A 24,383-nucleotide genomic window follows, 5' to 3' on the forward strand; every position below is an offset into this window, starting at 1 on the left:
TTTGCTGAAATTTGGCTTTAAAATCTGACTCCTCCTTATATTAATACGTGAATGGGTTACAACCATATATGGATGAAGGGCTACCAAGTTTGTTCAACAAATGACATTTACCTATTTCAGAAACTTACATATTCAACTAAGGAGTTCCTTGTTTTGTTTATATTAATCGTTAAGCAATACTTTATACTGTGACTTTGTTGTTTTGTGCCATGAGTCAGATGACCGTTAAGGCCCATGGGCCTCTTGTTAATCATGTGATACGTATCATCAGACATATCAAGACATTAGATACGCCATCAACAGAGACCCAAGGTTGATCGCACTATGCTACGCTGAGTATAGTTAGTTTCCAACAATGTAGATAAGCATAATGATGTTTGGGGATGTCAAGCATTGTCAATACAGTATATCACCCGTCCTTCCTCATTTTCATGCTTTTATCTACATTTTGTAGTATTATATCTTTACATATTTATTTTGTGATGGATGTTGATTTACATGTGCCATGGAAAAAAAGGAAATACCAATTATGACAAATGTAACAGGATTGTGATGAATGAATGAACGAGAGGAAATGATTACTCGGTAAAATTGTGTATGAGAAATAAGGAGATTGTCATGTTCTAATAGTTACATTATGTATCACTTTTATATGTCAACTGTGAGCGTGTGATCATGTAAAACAATTTTTTGGGGGATAGAATCTTCTATTTTACCAATTGACATTGTTGTGCTGAATCCGATAGAATTCTTCACTTGTAGTTTAATTCATGTATACATTGTTCACTGTGGATGTGATACATGTACCATATGTTGATTATACTAATTGTGCATTTTCAAGGGAGATAATTTACAAATAAAAATGTTAAATCTTTTGATAAAATCATTTTAAATTTAATTTAATCTGTTTTTCTGTACTTTGGTTGACTATACGGTTGTTATTTGCTATGTCACATATAGTAATATAGCAATAATTAAATGCATGTTGCTTGTATCATAGATACATGTATATGTTTCTAGGGGGTTATCAGAGTTTTGAACACAAACATTTTATTAGCCGAAGTAAAATGCCAAATTCAAAAAGTTATGGTTGTTCAGTACATATACCGGTATTTGAAATTTTGTATAGCTAATATTATATATAGAGTTTCTACCACCATAAACAACCTAAGATTTAAATGTTGTCTGATTTGTTTACCTTATTGAGCTAGGGTTTATGAAACATGGTTGTCGATTTAGTAAGGGTTCTGGACATTTGACCACTAGACCTCCTCTGGGTGACCAGTGATGATGGCCTATGTATCAAGGCTTGGGTAAATTGTACACCTCTAGGTCGTGAAGAATATCTGGGTTAGTTGTAAAATATTGACCATAGGTTTGTGGTGTCTCTCCTCCTCCACCTCCCAAACTTAAATGTACAACTATGTGTACTGTTCTTTGAATTCTTTTGTGTCAACAACCAGTCGGCTTATTATAACTGTTTTTTCCTAGACAAGAGTTATCTACCGTTCCAAGCAGATTAATTATAGATATCCACACTGCCAGTGATAGTAAAATATCTCCATATCTATCTAACCTAGGGCATGACAGCATGCATGCACAGAATAATTATATAACTTCATGATAACAATACAGGACGTTGTGACAATACATGTACTGCTATTGATGTCACAACATTCCAATACATGTCAATGCTGTTGTATGCATTTACCCGGGTATGTAATATCAGCAATAAATACATTGGTGAACAGATTAAGAGAGAAACAGTCATTCAGTCCCTTGCATGAGAGTGAGACAAGGTAAATCACAACCCTGTTTCCCCCATGAAGGAGTGCAAGATTCTATTAATCAGTTCATTGTGTAAGATAATGAAGTTTTTTGTACTAGAAGTATGCAAGACATTTTTTATACAAATAAATCAAAAACCATCAGAATGTGTCATTTTGTTTTTATTTACATGATAAATGACAGAGTTTAAAGAAGAATTTAGGAAGAGGAAAGACAAAAGAAGAGATTTCACACACAGCTATAGCAACTTTCCATCCTCGCCCTCTTGCCTATACAGTACAAACCCTCCTGGCCATGGTCACACCAAATATCAATCATACCTCAATGTCTTATAGCAAACTGCTGATATCATGTGAATTAGTTATTGAGAATTCCTTACAGACTATGGTTGGACAATTTTCCTTAGACTATAGAATTAGACATTTTGGCAGACCAATGTACTACTGGTACTGCACCTATTGAATATCGTAATACAAGAGCTGGAGAAAAATTGGCTACAGACAACTATATTTGTTAAAATGTCTTAATTTGGTACCTGGGTAAGAGGAAACTTGGACTACAGGAACAGGAATACTATTGATTTTTAAAATTGACTGATGTCAGCACCAGAGAGATCTTGTTCTAATGCATGTGGATAGCAAATTTATTATAAATCACTAGGGTGTCAAATACTACTTAGTATGTATTTATTCACGTGAACAACTATTGCGAGTACATGATAAACAGCACCATTTGTAATATTCTTGTAATATATTGTGACCTGTCACTGCATTTGTCTATGGATTCAAGAAACAAAGGTAATTTCCATGATATCAGCAATTCACCACTCAAAGACTTATTTTATAATTCACACCATACAAAAATAAGTTACTTACTCCGATATAAGTCTTCAATCATCCATAATGACCATTCACACACGCTCACCAATAAACTCCCATGACATAACTATAGGTACTTGCATGTACAAGCTATCAAAGGAAGATCTGTAATTGTATATATACTGGTAATATAATTAATTGATACATATTGTACATTTAAACCACCTGGGTTTAACACATGTAATTATCAACATGTGGAAAATTTTATCATGATAATCTCAAAGTCATATTTTTAAGTTGTATTTTACTCGCACACAAAAGTCTTGATAATCGATCCTCACACCAGAATTTCTATTTCTTTATTATTGTGGTATTATGAGGTACATCGTAAAATTTATAGAGATGGAAATAACTGTTTAAAACTGAAGTTTCACCAATAGCATTAGTTTATGGCAAGAACTGGACACTAGTGAATGCTCATAAAGTTTACAGATTTCATAAGGGTATTTAAATGGTAATCTGTTATAAACAAGATCAGATAACTCATTAACCCAGTAACACAATCAAATTATATTTAATTAACGAGATTCCCTCGTATTTTCAGCATTCCTACACAATTAACCTTTCGCTGTGTATGTGACAGTAGTGTATATCTTTATCAAATGCAACCATGCTAGAAAGTTGATGCTTTGGTATTTTCATAATGCATAAATATGGATACTTGAACATAGTTTAGACAAGAAGAAATTAAGACCATCATTATCTTAAGCCTGTTACAAGTTTCACATAGTCTACACATTAGCATGATATACAGGAAGATAATGCTGTCCAATTAGGTTTACTCGATATAAACATCAAATATGATTTATTAGATGTATATGGGACAACATCTGATGAACAGTTCATCATCACAAAGCATCAAGCATAGGTGTTTAGCACGCTGGTATGTCAAAGACCCACTGTAGACTAATATATAGAATAATGTATATTAGTCTTTAGTGGGTCTTTCAACTTATATACCAGCGTGCTAATTTAAATACCTATGCATCAACCATGACAAGTTAACAAAATCACAATGATTATATACATGGCATATTTTGATCATTTAGAGATAGCTACTATATTGTTCATGTAAAATGATTTTTGAAGCATAATTTTCAGTGCAATAAAATTTCAATTAAAATAATTTTTCCAAATATAAACCTTTGGCCACATTGTTATATCACTTTGTGGCAATCTGTGAAGATTGAATCTGATTAAAATCATATCTCCACGCTGATACAGTAAACCTACTATGTTACATTACAGACAGTAGGTTTACCTTAACGGCATGGATACCATTAATTGGAATATTTTGACTTCAGGAAATTTTGGTGTTTTCGTATTGAAATTGGGTGGTTAAATTTTGGTGCTTTCAAATTTGGCATTTCCCTTTGCCGTGTTAATTTTTGCACATTATTTGATTTGAATGAAATATAAAGTTCTGAAAATTTACTTTATCTATACAAATAGATCCCGCACTGATAAAAAACTGGCATGATTAGTTTTAAAGCCATATCAATACAAAGACAACCCTCTGAAATATTTGTCTTCATTAGCAGTGATTAATAATTACATATACCTGCTTACACAAACAAAAGACTTGCACAGGTAACATTTTTCAGGTTGACAGAACATACCTTAAATGTATGTTTATATAATATGACTGAGTAATTTATTCGAGAGTATGAGTTCACATACTTAATAAATGGCATGTACATGTATTGACTGTTACATGGTACAACAAATGAATACATAGCCAAATTTTGGTTTGTTTAATTTAGATGCTTTCATGCCAAACGCCAAATTAGCCAAAATATGACCACATCCAATACATCCCAATTGATGGTATCAAAGATAGGATTTTAATCGGATTGGTAAAGACTCAAATAATAAAAACTCTAGTATGATGTCTATATTGCATAAACAATCTTTCTATCTACACTTTGAAGTTAAAATAGAATTCCATCCTAATTTCCTTCCAGTGGTCTTATGTTATAATATAAAGGTGATGATTTCTTCCCAAAATGATATGTCATATTAAATAGATTAATGGACCCTATCTATACTTGAGTATACATTTTTAAAAATATAAACATTTTGTAACATTTTTTTCAAAATCTGTATTAAAATATTGTCAGTTTTCATTCATAAAAAATATTTTCAGTTACAAAATTAAGCAATAAATAATAATAGTCTATTACCATCATTTCATTTCTGTCAAGCAATTAACAACCAAAACAAACTCAAATTTAGTAAATCTGCATGCTTATCTATAAGTAACTTTAAAGTGAACAGTCGGGCAAGGATGGCTTAAGTCGGTAAAAATGGTGTGAATGTATCCAGTATAATTTCTTATGATATGGAAAAAATAAAATCTCTCGTCAAAATCTGTCTGCGTACGAAGAAATTAATTTAAAGTATGGAAATTCTAAAACGTCCTCCCGGCTCACTATGTCCGTGGTTACATTTACACGCAGCCTCGCTTTCAATGCTTTCAACTTTTCTTTACTTTAATGGTCAGAACTGGGAAACTAAGCAGAACTTGACCGTCGTATTAATATGTGAGAACTTTTGGAAGGCCAATGAACGCATTTAGACTGGTTTTCTTTGCCCGACTATTCACTTTAAATTGTGATAAAAATAAAATACAGTCATCAATATTCAGTCGTCCTTACATTCATGAAGTCTACTATTTTGATTGTGGTACATTAAAATATTTAAAACAAATGATATTATGTGAAAGGATGAAATTTTGAATGAAATGATATAAATTCAGAATTGCTGTATGAAATACTGCATGCTTAGTAGTTGGTTATGTTTGCAGGTGAAAATGTTCATAATTTGGACTAAATGCAAGCAAATTATCTTCCTTTTTTATAATTTCATGATTTGGCTGTAAGTGTATACATATGCATTTGTATACCAATCATCATTTTTTTTTTTGCTTTTTTTGCAGATCAAATTTCTGCAACCATAGCAATATCCTGCAAAACCATGAAAATATCAACTCTGCAAAATTGTCCAGCTATACAGCATGTATAGTACCACAGCACATAATTGCTGAAGGGCATCACACTTAAAAGTGCAATGATATTGCACAAATTCATACAAAAATTATTTCATTCTGATGAAAGTAAAAACATTTTAAGTATTGAGGAACACAAGCAAAGTAATGACTAGCTAAACATTTTGATTTAAGTTTTATTGCTTCACAATTAACATGAAAAAAAATATAAAAAATTACCCGCTAACTAAATAAAACGTAAAAACTGAACTAAAACAGAAATACTGAGGACGAATTGTTAAACATGTAAACATTTCTATATCAATACTGTGGATCGGAGAGACATGGTCGTTGGTCAACACATATAACAGATGTGTCTGATTTGAGATCAGTATAGCTGCAATATTTGTATACAAAAATATATATCATGATTAATGGCAAGTCTTTAAATTCAATACAAAATATGTTATGTTACATTTTTCATGAGTATTTATTAAGGAATGCAAATTCACTAGCTTATGATATGCAATTAATGAAACCAATTTTGTGATTTCGAACAGGAATTATTTTGATTTATTTCTTTAAATGATGAGTTCTTATGAAAAATCAAAACATTTCTCAAAACATTTATGTATTTCTTAACAACAGAATTTGCTAGCCTTGACATCAGACTTAAGCGTTCTGACAAAGGCCAACCTAGCTACAACAACGTTTTCTGTCTTTGCACATAAGAGTTATCTGCCCTTGAATAAATGCATAGAATGTAACACCATAGCTTAGCAAATGCAATGTTATGCTCACAAATATAAAGGAAAGTTAAAATCAATACATATCCACATGGGCAGATAACTCTGTAATTATCCAATACATAATTCATCAAACTGAAAAGTCTAGTGTCTCTATGCTTTGAAAACAAAATAATTATCTTGAAAATATCAGCAAAAAATCTTAATTAACTAGTGCCTTCAAACCTAATTATAGTAATGGCCATGCAAGATCAACTGTGCGCTTTCAAAGAATAATTTAACCTAGAAATTACCTCAATAACTAATGGTTATGGGAACAATTCGTTGAAGTTTATTTTGTTGTTAGTGCCACTTAACTAAGCAAATGACATGATCTTGGACATCTCAAGGTTATCTAGAATAAGAAGCAAACATAGACAATAAACTAAACATCACACAACTAAACTACTACATGTATTTATTAAATAGAAATGTACAACCTATTGTTTTGCATTACAGTTTACATCAAAATTATATTAAGGGACTATCAAAGTCAAACCAATATCAGTATTTCAGCTGTCAGTTCCCCCTTACTTCCCTACAACAAGGCCAGTAAACTGGCATCAACATGAATAACAGATTTTTTTTATATCAAAGTTTTATATCAACAAACACAGGACAAAGAATGCTTGTGTCCCATAAGTTCAATAAATAACAATAGAGCACTGAGATTCGTGACATTTGTTAACAAATGGAAAACAGAAGACAGAGTGTGATGGATTACTGGTCAAACACTTTCACTGAATCTTTCCCGGTTTTTCACAGTATGCAAAATTCCAGACACATAATGCACTGCTTCGAAAAAGACGAAATCACGAAATAGATCGTGAACAAATTCTTAAGACCAGAATCTTCCATTCAACAACTTCTGACGAGATGGTCGTTACCATGGCCATTCCTTTCTCCTCGATGAGGACTTGCTCCGTCTCACACGTGTGATCACAATTGGCGATGGCTCATCTTCAACATACGGGAAAATGAAGCTTTGTGGACGCTGCAACCAACAAGAAAAACATCTTATCAGAAAACCATATTCAACTATAGAATAATATACATATATACATAGGTACTTATTTAAAGCATATTGATTATTTATGAGCTGAGGTACAGTGTTCTTTAAACTTTTAGCATGATTCTAAAATGAATGACTCATAGATCTTTCCTATTTTATTACGCCTTTCACTGAACTATCACACCCAACCCCTTATCTTCAATTGTTCTGCCATTTGTTTTATACTGAATATGTGAATCTCTGAACAGTAAGTAATCATGTAAGAACTCATGTTGCTATGATTACCTGGTGTAGAATTGACCTCTTGGCTGGTGAGGTCGTTGGTGTGTGGTGATTGAGGTCGTCATTTGTGAGCTGGTCACTCCAACTGATACGAGAGGCATGTTTGGGAGCTGTTAAAGAAAAACAAACATTTTAAAATACCATACAAATGGTGTCTACTTTTGTCCAACAAAAACTTATTCAAACCTACTATAGAGTCTCTTACATGAGAATATCAGATGACCGGATTAAAACAAAACCGTTATCAAACGTTTACCAGGACTTATATCATCTATCAAGCCTTAATTCTTCCTCCTCCAATCAGTATTCAAGGTTTTCCAGGTGTCAAGCAAACAGCCCAGATACCATACGTGACATTGAATTTTGCATTGTGTCTGCTACCATATTTGTTCTGGCATATAAGTACATGGGAGTGTAGTTACATACTGCATGGTGATCGGTCAATTTTGTAAGTGTTAAAACTTTCTTTATTTGAACCTGTCATTAAAGTCTAGTGATACTGATTAATACTTTATTATTCAGCTTTGCATTCAATTTTGTTGAAGAAGCAGTGAGATATGATGTTATATACTTACGAGGGTAATGTTTGATGACCATCTCTGCCTTAGAGATATCTAGGTAGCTTACTTTCCTCTGGCTATTACAGATCGTGTGCAACTTTGTAATGGTGTCCACTTCCTGTTCAGACTGAAACCAAAAAAATTGGGTGAACAATAGTTCTTCTAGTAGCAAATATTATAAATAAATGATATTTTTATACAATACTATTATAGACAATAGTATAAATTTTATTCATAATTCAACTATTCATAATATAACTAATATTCTTCTGACAAAACTTGCAGACATGCACATAAATTGGCATATTTAATTATTAAATATCTCCTTTATAATTACATTCCAGATATTTAATATTCATCAGTGAAAAATGAATTCAATATCAGAAAGGATATCTGGTAACTTTTCACTACTCTATATAGGATCACTTACCAGTAAGGAAGGGGGTCGGCTATCACAGAATACCCTAGAGACACTTGTAGCCCTGCTAGACTTCTTCTCTGGCTTCTGAATAAAGAAAATATATTGATGTAAATACCACCTCTACTATTAGAACAGTGATTATGTCAATCCAAGATTCTGTACCACAAATTTGAGTTTTCAATGGCACTGACACATGGCATCTATCTGAATATCTAATTTAGGGTCAATGAAAACTTTGAAAACAATAACTACAAAGGGATAAACCAAGCAAGCAAATTACTTGTGCAACCAAGGACATATTTGACAAACAGTTCAGCATTATAACTTGTCCTATACCCTTTTTCCTCAATGGATGATAAAAATATAAATAATGGTTAAAGTTGAAGGGAAAAATAAACTGGTATGTTAGGTACATGTAACAGGGAGCAGTGAACCATGAATCCTTGGTTTTGACTGCAGATTGTGAGGCTGATCTCTGAACCCAGTGAGTCAGTGACCAATATCGTGTTCTCACAGTTACATACCTTTGGCGTGTTAATATTTTCACACTTCTCTTTTAGTACAGATTTGCCTTCTGATCTCCTCTCTGACTGACGATGATGCTTCTTTGAGTGTGTGTCAGATCTGGACTTGTAGACTTTCTGATCCAACTGTACATGGGCTGTCTCACTGTCACCTATAGACAAACAATGGGATGTATATTCTTGATACAAATATCTTGTATAAGAAAATTTACTAAAGATTTAAATCCTGAACTAAACTTATAATTACAACATAGTATAAATTCAAAGGAAGCAGATGTAGATTTACTTTTACTATAAATATACCTTTCAAATTATCCCTCAGTATCATTTTTTTTTTTGCTCATAAATTATGGTTTAAAACCAAATTATCATATTTGATATCTACAGTAACTAGCTATATAGTTACAATTAATGTATAGTGAATTGCAGAACAATCAAAGACAGACTATAATGATGAGGCTATATAGCTACTTTTATACCAACCATTTCTGATCTTTCTTGTCTTAGCCTGGAATGTTTGGTATGGCTCAGACACAAAAGTCGCAACAGGGTAGTCATGATCAACATTAGTCTCGTTTGTTGGGGGACTTGGAAATTCATCTGGTGAAGCATTCTCATCAGTACCAAAGGAAAGAGAAGAATCCTGATCGAAAGAGTTCTCTAGGCAGGAGGAGGAGAGTGAGGAGTCACTGTCGTCACCAAAGTAGATATCTATTATCTGATTACACAGGTCCATTTCACTGACGCTTTTCTTGTCCTTAAGTAGTGAAGAGGGAGATCCATCTTCTGACCCACATGTGCTATCGTATGTAGCATTTTCTACCCAGAATGCAGTCTTTCTCATTGCACGTCGTACATCGACTATGCTCTTAGATGTATCAAATGGCATGTTGGGTGACGCCTCTTCTTTATCACACTGATCACAACTATCTAGGGGCAGTGGATCACAATCTGAACTATCTAAAACATCAGTCACTTCACTGTATTCATTCCTAGGTATGTGATCAGCCATCTCACAGTATTCATTTTGTGATCTTTCCTCACTGTTTCCTAGTGCCTGCTCAGGGTCTGGGGTAGCTGGTCGTGCATTTTTCACTGCACACATTTGGACGTATCCAAAACTGGACATGTTAGGGTTATTTGTAGTTCTCACATTGACATAACGATCTGAAGCACCGTCTCTCACATTGATGTCATCAATTTCATGATAAATTGGTTCATCCAGAGCAGATCTAGAAATTTCCTCTGAGGTAAATCTACAGCTATCCCCGTCAACATAAGAAATGCGCTGCCTGGGCAGAGAACCTGTCGTGTTACAACGACTGAATGCACTCCGACTGTTGACACTAAGATTGGATGTAGAATGTGACTCACGGATGGGTGTCACTGTGATACTGTGGTCAGTCTGATGACTGTACTGTGGACTAGGGTTGACAAGAATGTGAGGATCTTCCATCACAACACTGTTTCCTCTTCTATTCACATTTCTACTACTTCTTTTGCTCTTGACATCTTGACTAGTACTATTCACAGGTTGTTTCACATTGCTTAAACTACTATTGTTCAATGACCAATGGCTATCGTTCATCAGTCTACTGCTGTTCAACGACCGGCTACTGCTGTTCAAGGAACGGCTACTACTGTTCATAGATCGGTTATTACTATTCATAGATCGACTAGTACTGTTTAACGAACGGCTACTACTGTTCAACGAATGGCTACTACTGTTCAATGATCGACTCCTACTGTTCATAGATTGACTACTACTGTTCACAGATTGACTACTACTGTTCAACAACCGGCTACTACTGTTCACAGATTGACTACTACTGTTCAACAACCGGCTACTACCGTTCACTGATCGACTACTGCTGTTCAATGATCGACTACTGCTGTTCATAGATCGACTACTGCTGTTCATAGATCGACTACTGCTGTTCAAAGAACGGCTACTACTGTTCAACGACCGACTGTGAACAGGTTTGTCTTCAGTCTGACTAGTATGAAATATATCACTACTGTTGAACAACTTATCACATGATTTGCTTTTATTGCAAGATCTGTCCTCCATGGTACTGTTGAATAACTTTATTTCCGTTGTATTGAAGTTGAATAGCCTCTCACCAATATCACTTTTGTATATAGACTTGTCTGCTTTTTTACTATCTTTAGAGGATTTCTTTTTCCGTTTTCGTAAGAAAGACAGTGGTGCCTTTTCTATCCTAGCTTTTCTTTGTTTTTCTGGTTTGGCTGCAGCTTTGCTTGTATTTACACAATTTGTATGTACAGAATTAGAAGGTAACTGGGATCCTCTGTTGAGTGGAATTTGTCCAGATCGGGATGCTGATACACTTTTGGACGATGAATAATCTAGATAGCACTTTGGGGGAACATAATACCCAGAACATTGACTAGTATCCGAGTCTGAGTCACTGTCAGATTCAGGGGACCTGTTCATACATGGACTTGGTCCATCAGAGCTATAGGAGGAGTGTGAATCACTGTCTGTGTAAGTGTCGGAATCAGAATCACAGGAAGAACAGTCACTAAGGGTATGGAAGGACGACGCAGAACTATTGTGAGCACTGGGACTAGTACTAGTCTTCATGGGAACAGCTTTCGGAGGAGGAGATCGAAGATCAGAGTCTGAGTCGGAATCACATTTCCGAGGAGGAGATCGAAGATCAGAGTCCGAGTCAGAATCACAGTCGGAATCTTCCTCAGGATTATCTAACAAAGAGTCATCCTCTGGCGATGCTATCGGAGCTCGACCTTTACCTTTTGATTTTTCACCTACGTTACTATGAGAACAGTGTTTCTGCATCTTGGAGTTGGATGGAAGATCACCTGACAAATCTAGCTTTGATGGAGACGGAAGAGAAGCTGTTGAGGAAAGAGGGGAAGCTGGTATCCTTCTCCCATACGGAAGACTTGCATCTGACCTAAACGCTGGGTGAAGACAGTCTATTCCACTATCCACACTGTCAGTGCGCTGATCTGACAACTGCTCCTCCAAACTCGACACACTACTCTTGATACTAGCATTGTCACCATCACAAGGCCTGACAAGAAGACTGTCCTCAGACAGAGGTCCAATCTCAGACAATTCCTTCTCTCTGTTGTAACGAAACAATTTCTTGTTCTTACGAAAACTTATTCCAGGAATAAACAGTGAAGTTTTCCTCTTTGATGAGAACAGTTTCATCTTCTTTTTGTCCTTCGAGGGCCCCTTTTCTACGAAGACATCATCTTCTTCAATGGCAGGGAGGCCATTGACCGAAAAGTTACTTGCAGCACTAAAAATAACAAAATGAAATACATGTAATCAGGTGAAGTCACACAACAATTAATAATATCTTTTAGTGTGATTATATACATATATATTCCATAATAGAAAGGTAGAAAGGTAGTGAATTTTACTTTAAACTTTACATATATCCATTTCTGACAAGTTCTGTGAGATTATTGCAATATTAATTGTGATATTCAAAGGGATTATGGAAGCTACAATACATTGTATAATGGTCCTCATCAACAGATGACCATAGCCTAACATATAAATGATGATGTACAGGGAGGTACTGAAAAATAATCTAAACCATAAGCATCTACCTATTGCGCATTAAACATCTCAATTACACATTTCATAAGAACATTAATGCATGAGGTTTTATCATTTACAATGACTGTAAATAGTATACATGTACTTTTTTCTTGCTGCAAAATCATAAATTATTTTCTTTATTTTGTATTCCAGGTATATTGTAACATAAAATTTTAATACCATACAATTTTATCTATATATACAATCCATAATCCATTATCAATTCAATCATCGAAAAACATTGTTTATGATGTAAAATCGAACATCAAATAATTTTCAGAAGCTTTTTACTTTGTTATCATTATTTGAAGACAGCTAGGCAATAAATTTTCAGCCTGGACATTACATAATATAGACACTGTGGTCAGCAGGAATGCCTTTTATCTAGGACTAATACTGCTATGTATACCCCTGGGTATCAATTACACATTGGTATTCCTACTGTAATAAGGCTACCCCAGAGATATTCACACTGATAACATCTCTACACAATGGTCTGTGATCATGGTGACCAAATTATTTCAGACCATTTTCTGTGGCTGCAGGCTGTGTACAAAACCCTACAATGGACTTGAGTGAAGTCACGTTTGGCTCTATACCATATGAGTATGTAAATCAAAAGGTTTAAATAAACATTTAGATAAAAGTAGAGAAGGCTGAACAGGTTAGGGGAGTATAATCCTACACTAATACCCAGTTATATTGTTGTAGCACCAGTTTTTGTGACAAGTGGAACTACTGTTTTGTTAGTATTTTAGGAAATGCAGTTAATGCACACAATATAAAAACCTTTTATGATAATGCACAGGATACTATCAAAGACAGCCACATAAATAATTTTATTAGCTAGGCCTAACATTAGTAATCAGAAATATTCTTTTACTTTAATTTGTAATATTTTATTTCATATTTGTTTTATTTACAGTATGTACATAAATGCTCATATGACAATTAATTGTTGAGTTTTGTGGTATTTGTACAAAAGACTATAGAAACAATGATAAATTAAATTTTGCATAAAACACTAACAAAGTATCAATATGGAAAGGTATTTACCTGATATTGATTACAACAGTAATATGATTTTATCTAAAAGAAATTGAACTCCTTATATTTGTACATGCATCATAAGGAGATAAAATTTAAAGTAACATCAATATTAAAATTTTACCAAGTTGGTAATTTAAATTATATTTGTAAAAGTTGATAAGTTAATAAGATAGTTATAGTTATAATGTAAAAAGTTAATACCATACAATTTGTAATGTAAAGACCTATACCTGATACTATCCAAGTTGTAATGTAAAAGTTGATAAGTTAATAAGCGAGTTATAATGTAAAAAGTTAATACCATTACCTGACACAATCCGAGATCAGCTATGATGTTATAAGTTTATACCTAATAACATCTGAGTTATAATGAAAAAGTTTATACCCGATACCATTTGAGTTGTAATGTAAAAGATTATACCTGATATCATCTGAGTGATCAAACTCTGTGGTGTGGTTATACAGCTGTACAGGTTTATATCTGAGGAAGGGAACCACAGACTTCACCTTCATGGTGATCTGGGCTATATCCAGTTACACACAGATCCCTCACCATCAACTAGCAATAGATATCACATGTATCCAGTTACTAGTGTTGTATCAGGTTACTAATCCGGTATTGGGTTATAATATCACTGGTATTTTGTACAACTGTACTGGTAGAGCATGTATATGGTTCACAATATCACACAATATTTAAAATCCAATGAACTGCCATTGAAGTTTATATATTTTAAATCACAAGCATTTCTCCTCCATAAAATCACACTAGTGAATGTTCCTCTGTGAGAAACACATGACCTGTTATTAACACACACACAGGTGGTCTAACTAACACAAGGACCTGCTGCCCTTATCCCAACAAACACTTCCTAAATGAACTAGTGGTAAGTGGACAGGTACCCAAGCCTGGAATCTGGGGCACCTGTTGATCACTGTTTATACAATCTATCTATTGTCCAAGATGACAGACAAAGCCAAGCCCAGTGTGGTAATAGCCATATTATTACCTCAGGGTGGCACCTGATGCCAGGATTACCTGTGACTGTTTACCTGTAATTAACAGATACCCTGTGGCTACTTTGTTGTTCCTGCTGATAGTAAATATTTTTTTCCAGCTATATAAAGAGAGTTGTCCTGTTTTAACATGATTCAGTATTATTATATTGCTTTCACTGTGATTTACACACAATTTTCCAATTTGCATAATTGAACAATTTATAAATCTTTCATAATTTACTTTGACCAATCATTAATCTATTTATAAAATGTTGTCTCACAAATTATATTGATAATTACTTATGAATAATATTATACAAAGGTATAATTAGTATATCAATATTACCAAATGGTAAATTAATTTATTGCCCCTTGAATTACAGTAAAAACTTTATCTTATTTTTTTTCATTTTACAATGATTGTGAAACTTTAAAGATATATAACTTCTTCGAGTTTCAATAGCCCAAATGTAATCAAAAAATGTTTTTATTTACACATTTTCCAATTTAAGATTAATCGATAATACCAGTAATTATGGTCTCATTGAAATCCTGAAGATTAAAACAGTATTTTGACTTCTCGCATCACCAACCAATAGACCCTAATTTTGTCTTATAAATAGTACTGTATCATTTTGTATAAGTACCCCTCCCTCTTGTTGAGACAACAATTTCACTTATATTGACTTATCAGTAAAGGCAGTATCAGTATTGTCACTATGAATCTATACTATAAAGCGTGAATTGCCATTGACCAATTTGCTTGTCAAACCACCTACATTGTAGCTGCATGCTGTATAAAAAACTAGGAGGACTTTACACATAAGACTTGAGACAGATCCTTTTAAGTGTCTATATAGATATATAATTAGTTACTGAGAAATAGTAGTAACAAACTGGCCATCTTATTGATAGATCAGTGCCAAATATCATAGTAACTAACTGTAGTAGTACATGTATACATATATCATAGGGAATGGGGGAATTATTTCAGTTTGTAGAGGAGGGATTTGCTGGCTGCAGAACTAACTTTTAAATATTAATGATTATAATTAACATTATTTGCCGGATTTATTTACCATTTCATTTGCTTAATTTGCATTTCAAACCGTTTTACCTAAGATTTCTTGTTTATATTTATTAATATAAACCAAACTTTGATGAGCTCTTTCGAATGGCGTTCTTATTTTTAAAATCGATCAATTTTTTAAGAAGTTAAAGGCTCATTACCTTTCCGTCACAAAATGCTTGCCTCACCTTTCGTGCAAGTAAACTCGACAAGCAATGTGAGAAAATAACTCTTTCATATGTAAATTATGTAGGATAGAACTATTCCACCCTCGGGTACAGAATTTTGGGTCAGAAACCTCGGCAAGCCTCGGTTCTGACCCAAAATTCTGTACCCTCGGGTGGAATAGTTCTATCCATATGTACATATGAAAGAGTCATATAATATCAAAGGAGATAATAAATGTATATCATGGTAGATAATAATGATTAAGATTAAATTATAGAAAAAGAAAAAATTCATGAGATAATGTTATAATAATGAAGGCAATGATGTTATATCAAAGGAGATAATAAATTCATATTCACGGAAGATAATAAGGCTATCAATATAAAAGGGAATCATTTAATTATGATTTCAGGGAACGACGAAGTTGATCAATGTACAGAGGCAGAGGTTCTTGTCTATAAACATCATAAATAACATCTCTTCTTTATCACTAACCTGAATTTAATTAAGGTAAGAAAAGCACATACAATCATAAAAGATAGCTTATGACTGTTACAGTCAGAACCCATACTTGTATAGCAGGTCTCAGACCATAAAGAACCCTTTTCAGGTAACAAACTTCAGATGTATCACTAGTGCCACCAAGGGATTTGAATAAGTTCTCATTTAGAAGTAATTTAATTTACCCTTGATATTCTTTCCAATATACATGTTCTTTATCAGCCATACCGGCCTGTAAATTTGAACATATCTATTAAACTACTGTGAGGTATATAGAGCATACTGTTACAATATAGGTGACCAAGCGAGAAACTCCATTGTAATAGATTCTATTCAAAAAGTTTCCCTTTCAATCCTTCTCTTTTGAACTTCCCTTTAACTCTTTTGAGCCACAGGTGAGAACCACCAAATTGATTAATAGACTATAACCGACATGAAGGACAGGCCATTTGATTCCCACCGAAATTGACTGAGCATTTGTGAACTGTAAATGAAAGAAATCATCCAGAAGAACTTCAAAATCTCTCTGGTATATATTCAGAAGGGGCAGTGAATACCTACAGTAAAGTATGTAGCTTATGATTAACTACATGTCAATGTTCAAATATTGTATAAAGAACTAGCTATAGGGAATATTTTGAAGATGCTAATGATGGCTATGAAGGTCAATAGAAATATAATGGCATATCAAATTACTAAAAAAAATTCAAAGTATTTCATATCAAACTTATAAAAAAGCTTACTTTAACAAAGGAGTTCATAAAAAAGCTTACTTTAACAAAGGAGTTCTGTCATCAATGAAAACATCTACCTTACCTTAGGAAAATCTTTTTTTTTATCACTATAACGATTTTCCTTTTACTGAGTAACTTACCCAGTAGAGTATGATTTTATCTATTTTCATTAAAGATGATTAATAGACTATAAGCGACATGAAGGACAGGCCATTTGATTCCCACCTCACACTGAGCATTTGTGAACTGTAAATGAAAGAAATCATCCAGAAGAACTTCAAAATCTCTCTGGTATATATTCAGAAGGGGCAGTGAATACCTAGAGTAAAGTATGTAGCTTATGATTAACTACATGTCAATGTTCAAATATTGTATAAAGAACTAGCTATAGGGAATATTTTGAAGATGCTAATGATGGCTATGAAGGTCAATAGAAATATAATGGCATATCAAATTACTAAAAAAAATTCAAAGTATTTCATATCAAACTTTATAAAAAAGCTTACTTTAACAAAAGAGTTCATAAAAAGCTTACTTTAACAAAGGAGTTCTGTAATCAATGAAAACATCTACCTTACCTTAGGAAAATTTTTTTTTTTATATAACGATTTTCCTTTTACTGAGTAACTTACCCAGTAGAGTATGATTTTATCTATTTTCATTAAAGATGCTCCATCGCCGACAAACGGTATTTTTTCACTATCAAAAACAGGAGAAGATGATTTAGTATTTTTCTTCAGTTACAAAAGTTACTTACTTCACACCATGATTACCAACATTGAAAAATATTAGCTTCTAATTTCACTTCAAGTTAAAAATATGAGAAATAATTAATTGCATCCCGAAAAAATTCAGTGGCATTATATCCTATATGGAATGAGATACTGATTGCGCACGCACCAAAGGCAAAATAAGTTATTTTATATTACTTTTTGTGTTAATTAGACATATATATACATGAAATATACACCAATTATTGTTCAAATAATGAATATCATTTATGCTACGTCGGCGGTGGAGCATCTTTAAAGTTTTCTTGCTTTTATTTATAAACGGTAAAATGGAGCATTTCTTCAAACAGGAAAATAATACAGTAGTACCTTTAATTCAACTTTCATTGTGTAGTATAGGTAAAGATAGTAGTACTGAATGCAATGTATAGCTAACTAACAAATCCTGTAGACTGAAGAAAAGTTACCCTAATCATAAACAATTTTACATGCTTGATTCCAATGTCTGTGGATCTCTGCACGCTGTGCATGACCTACTCTTCAAATTTTGCTAGTATAGTAGTAATATTGTTAGAAGACACAATCTACATTGGATATGTGAGAAAATACCTGCCTATTCTGTAATTATATATAAACTGACAGTACATTTTTTTCTCATATTTTTTGTACTGTCGCCGTGGTAGATATCGGTAACTGCAGTTACTCTAATCTAGTTCCCCCCTATATAGCTACGTGTCATTATTAATAAGGGTTGACCTGCAGGAGAGTACTCCTAGATGTAGCGGATAGGAATGGGTCAATCATCAGTGACCAGGTAGCTCAGTCTGTAGAGCGTTCGCCTACAATTTGGAGGTACTGATCTGGTCGCTACTTTTTCTCCTGTCCTGTTACAAAATTGACACCCAACTAAAATACCCACAGTAGAGGTATAAGGGTTTTGTATGTCTTCGAGGGGAAGACTTTGAAAAAGAAGGGATGACACTGTAGTGGGATTGTTCTGGGTTGATCATCATTGACCAGGTAGCTAGATCAGTAAGTAGTAGGGCTGGATCAATATATTGATATACCGATATGTATCGGTTTTCAGCAGTGTATGCAATATCGATACGCAAACATACTGTTTTAACAACTCAACCTACTGTTTTCGTGATATATAGAAATAGAAAATTTCAAACAAAATTTATTCTAAAACATTATTCAAGTAAGAGCATTTCAATCAAAAGGAAGTGTTTAAAGCATCTGTATCACCTAGATGGATTAGAAATGCCTTTTCATAACTAAGAATACAAATTGACAGAAATTAATTAACACACAGGTTGACAGAAATTAATTAACACACAGGTTAACTCAAATAAAATGTTTGGTAGTATTTTTCCAAGTTATAGATTGTTTTATCAAAATTGTCTTTTAATGTCATAATATTCAAAACACAATGGTCAGCTGAATTTGAAAAGAGGTCCACTGTATCGTCGATACATATCGTGTATTGTTTCAGTGTATTGTCAATACGTATCATATCGCTTTAGACCTTCCAATACCTAGCACTAGCCCTAGTCGGTAGAGCATTCAGCTAGGTCCTGGGTTCAAATCCCTGTCTGTCAGTTTCTGATTGCTCTCCTCTCCTATTTAATACATATACATCACATTTTCCCTATTAAGAGCGTATTCTCTAATAAGGGCGCCACATTTTTTACTGAAAAAAATCAACTAATTTCATACAATTTTTGTGGCAGATTGTGGCGATTTGTCTTTGGAGGTACTACTAAAATAGTGTCTCATTTAACATATATCTGATCATCTTGTATAAGAACTATATTTGTACTGTATTGGACAACTAAGGACATGTTTGCTGATGAGTATGCATAGAACAGTAAGATCGCCATGTTTGAAACGAAATGTGTCACTTGAATGTCCAACACACATGTATTGATGAACACTATAACTGACAACACCATTTTAGCAATGTCTATAAAGGATTTATGACTACTTACAGAATATCTATGATAAAGGTTCCTAAACATTAAACAGCAGAAATGTTATCATTGTGTGCATAAAAAGAAAGAAGCATTTGAAAGCAATGTCAAAAGTCCATGAAACAGACACATTTAATCATTCAATGTTAAATACATCTGGTGCATACGATTACATTACTTCATAATAATATATATTAAATTTCAATTCTTACTTGACTTAAAATAGTAAATTTCAGAAAATATATGAAAATAAAAGCAAGATGACTATAGATTGTTTCAGAAAAAAAAAAACATCTAAAAATGGTCTCAAATAATGCAACCCCCCCCCCCTGGTCTCAAATAATGCACCCCACCCACCCCTTCGGCTTTTTATCCACGACCGGTGCTCTTGTTTTAATACGCTCAAATCTGAATTAAGGGTATTTAAAGGCCCACTACCTTTCCGAAACGGCATTTTAATTTCTAAAATGGGAATATAAAACGGTATCAATAATTTTGTAGAGTCGCAAAAGTTATTAACTTACCGTTAATACTACACGTATCATCACCTTCTGAACAATTTGATTAAAATAAATAAAATTTTAATTTTCATATCGCCGGTCGTCTTATGTTTCCCGCCGTCGTCCTAAATACCGCGCGGTAGTTGATTATCATCACTACGTCAAACGGCAAAACAGCGAAATTACTCTCCACTGTTATCATATATTACACAGAAAATCTTGCAGATGTTTGGTGTTGTAACCTCATCTTAGGCCATCGGTATATATTTTCTTGTGTTATTAATGTTTTTAAGAAACCTTTATGTTTTGCTCCCGAAAAGTAGTGGGACTTTAACCAATTAATTAATTAAAATAAAGAGATCTACATTTAAGTTTTAGGTTCATCATAAGACTTACCACCGATACCAAATCAGAAGTTAGTTGAATTATTAATATGGAAGTAACTTTACTATTTTCTCGTATAGTCTACGATGGTTTTTTTATATATATATAATTCATGTATACCAGATTTTATGAATACTATCAATAGGTGGAATATCGAGACTGGAAAAAATTTGGAATCTGTGGAATAGTAGATTGTTGATTTTTACGTTGTATTTTCTATCTCTGGGTAAAAAGACACATTTTCAAAATACATATAGGCCTAGAAATCTACCTACAACGCGAAAATCACTGCTTTCAGAAATTCTTTCAAACTAAAATGGGATGAAATCTACAAATTTGAAGAAACAATGATGTCATCACTTTCGCTTTTGAGACAAATATCGTAATATCAAATATGAATACAACGTCTCTTTATCTCAAAGAACCGTTTCTTATATTCGAAGGAAGTCTGTTTACATCACCGAAATCAGCTGTAAACACGAGCACCTGCTCGCAAGTCTCGAGAGATCCACGACCATATCGGACTTATCGTTTAGTGTGACAATGTATTATACACAAAGTTCTTTTCTTAACCTTTGATATTGCAAGTTAGAACTTACCCTTTACATTTTTTGTTCATGCTGCTCCGGGGTCCTCTGTTTATTCAGATATTTCTCCTCCGAGTGTTGACAATGAGGCCATTTAAAATTCGCGTCTTACCCATCATTCCGTTCGGTTCGATAAATCAGGGGAGATAATGAGTTCAATATCCGGTCACACACTAAGTATTGAAATGGCGGGAAATACGATTTTGTTGTTTTATCATAATGTGACCACTTTATCGTTTTGTTGTTATTGGTTATTTTAAATTCAAATAAAAGTGATATATCACTATTGGAATGGGATTTACCAATTATAGTATTATTTTGTTAAAAGACGAATACAAAATTACCATGAACCCCATACAAATATGACCACATTTTTTTTAACAATTAAAAGATTGTTAGATTGCATTTATTGGAGATATAAATGCAATCTGGGTGGCAGATAAATAGAATAGCGCCATAGAATAATAAGTCAATTATTATCACTAAATAATATTAGAAATTAATAAGGACCACTCAATATGAATGGAAATTATAGATCTAAATTGCGACTAGAACAATTGCAGATACATTTACAGGAGAAAAATATAAAATAACAGATTTCTGCATGGATAATGTCAATGACACTTATTGTAACAAAGGTTAAGGGAGGTGGGGAAAGGTACTAATAAATTAACCAAAATGTAAGTTGTGGACAAGAAAATTCAACCATATACTCAATCTCTCTGGACTCTTGATATATTACAGTAAACACATTATATACCTTTTATCATTTCAGATGCATTATAAATTATGTTGTGATTCACATGTTAAAGACCCATCAAAGAGTTTGTATAATATGGGAGATACAATTCTGATCATTCTTTTAATCCATGGGATGGGGCGTTTTTATAACTTCAACTCTTCTCATAAGAAAACGGGAGGCACGCTCACAGGGGGATTCAGGCTCTAATACAGCGAATACCGTATTTAGAATGTTTTAGGGAAAGGATCACTAAATTTGTTGTAATTTGTGGTATGTCACGTATTATTAATATTGACTGTCATTTATGGTGACAGTTATCAAGGTTTGTATAATCATAATTGTCAAATAGTTCTCAATAGTCCAAAACCCTCATACGTCATCTTTAAAATCTATGAAACTTAAATGTAGCATTGATAGGTTGAGAAAAATCAATTTATCTGAATGATTCAGTTAAAATTTAAATATATCAGGAGTCTACTGAACGAAGTCCACAGAACGGAGTCCTGGTAAGTTACAATCCATGCACTTAATGACTATAGTCGTGATTTACAAAAAAATATTTTTATGATTACAAAACTCTACAATAAGTAGCAATTTAAAGGAATCACATTATCTCTATTTCACCCTAACTATTGGGCCCCACACCTTTTGCCACAGGGCACAATTTCATGAACATTCCTTATATATAAGGAATCCCTTAACTGAACATTCTCCATAGGAAAGCATTACAGATTTTAAGGAAGGCTCCTTTACTTAAAATTGTTTGCTTAATGTCTGTAGTGCTTTACTATGAGAAATTTTGAGTCCTAAAATTTATGGAATGTTCATGAAAATGGGCCTAGGAGGGTGAGCCTGGGCTTTTTTAACAGGTAAAGTCTTTCTTACTTTGCATCATATATATGATTTATCAGTGGTGCAAATACATGTAGTGCCCGAAGGGGGTCAGAGTCAAAATTTACAAAAACTCTCCTCCCCCAGATATTTTTGGCCAAATTTGATTGCATATGGTAAGGGTCATATATGGCCCCCAAATCCGCTATTTTTCAAAGTCTGTTATTTTAAGATGTTATTCTTGCATTTCAAATATTAATTACATACCGGACATATTTGATAGTGCTATAAGGTAATATAGCAGTTCTAGTTGCCATGGCAACCATTTTATTATGCATAAATTATGCAAAATGTGAAAATTTCATCAAAATTGGCATTTTTTATGCAGTTTTTCATCTAGTTAACATAGAGCGCATTCTAGAACAAACTTTATATTTCTCAAAATGATGTATTTTTCGAGTCTGCTAATTCTCTTAAAATATAAAGTTTGTTCTAGAATGCGCTCTATTGCTTTTAAAAGAAAAACTATCAAAATATGTGCCAAAATTGACAAAATTTTCAAATTTGCATAATTTATGCAAAGTTACCATGGTTATATAGCAAAAACATACTTTCTGTCAACAAAAACATCATTAAGTTTTTATCAGGGGTGTATTCAATATTTCAAACGCGGCAACTTAATTTCTAAATACTTAATTTAAAATTTGGTAGATTTAGGGGCCAAAAAGAGCCATTATCATATCTAGTCCTTTGATTGCAAATCATAGACATCTGGGTAATAGCAATTGGAAATGACAGATGAGCGACAAACGCTGCACTGAATGGTATTACAAGCTCATCGATCAGCCCATGAGCTAAAATTTGGGGTCTGCAGGGATAAGTTGTCCTAACATATTGCCACTCAACTTCCACATCTAGGTTACAAGTTTGAAACCACACCTGGAACAGTTACCAGGTACACCCTAGATATGGTCAATGATTTTTCTCAGAGTACTCCAGCTTTCTTCCATTCCTAAACCATTCCTTAAATACGGTAATTGTGACTCTTAATATAAAGTTTAACAATATAAATTAGAGACTGCATAAAGTGTCAGCCCAAGCATTTATAAGTGAACTGTTCTTTGTCGTGAATACTGTGCTGAAATCAAATTTTATTGAATCAGGTACCATTAGTTTGATGTTTTTTTGAAAGTTCTGCATGGAAGTTAACTTATGTAATATTGGTGCAGAAAAAAAAAGAAATAATATTGGTGCAGAAAAAAAAAGAAATACTG

General features: G+C 33.4%; 1 protein-coding gene across 2 annotated transcripts; it reads right to left on the bottom strand.

Moving 5' to 3' along the window:
• Positions 1–1,931: 1,931 nt before the first annotated feature.
• LOC138314652 (dentin sialophosphoprotein-like) lies at positions 1,932–21,734 on the bottom strand. 2 transcript variants are annotated; one of them, XM_069255105.1, is made up of 7 exons: positions 21,549–21,734; positions 9,720–12,532; positions 9,237–9,388; positions 8,722–8,796; positions 8,307–8,418; positions 7,735–7,841; positions 1,932–7,431 (listed from the first exon to the last, which is right to left on the bottom strand). In XM_069255105.1, the coding sequence occupies exons 1-7, from the start codon at positions 21,566–21,568 to the stop codon at positions 7,321–7,323; spliced, it is 3,390 nt and encodes a 1,129-aa protein (XP_069111206.1). In that variant the 5' UTR covers positions 21,569–21,734; the 3' UTR covers positions 1,932–7,320. The 2 variants fall into 2 exon arrangements, with proteins under 2 accessions (XP_069111206.1, XP_069111205.1); XM_069255104.1 differs by lacking the exon at positions 21,549–21,734 and adding an exon at positions 14,312–15,115.
• Positions 21,735–24,383: the final 2,649 nt, after the last annotated feature.

The sequence above is a fragment of the Argopecten irradians genome, chromosome 2 (assembly GCF_041381155.1).
Source record: "Argopecten irradians isolate NY chromosome 2, Ai_NY, whole genome shotgun sequence".
Lineage (NCBI taxonomy): Eukaryota > Metazoa > Mollusca > Bivalvia > Pectinida > Pectinidae > Argopecten > Argopecten irradians.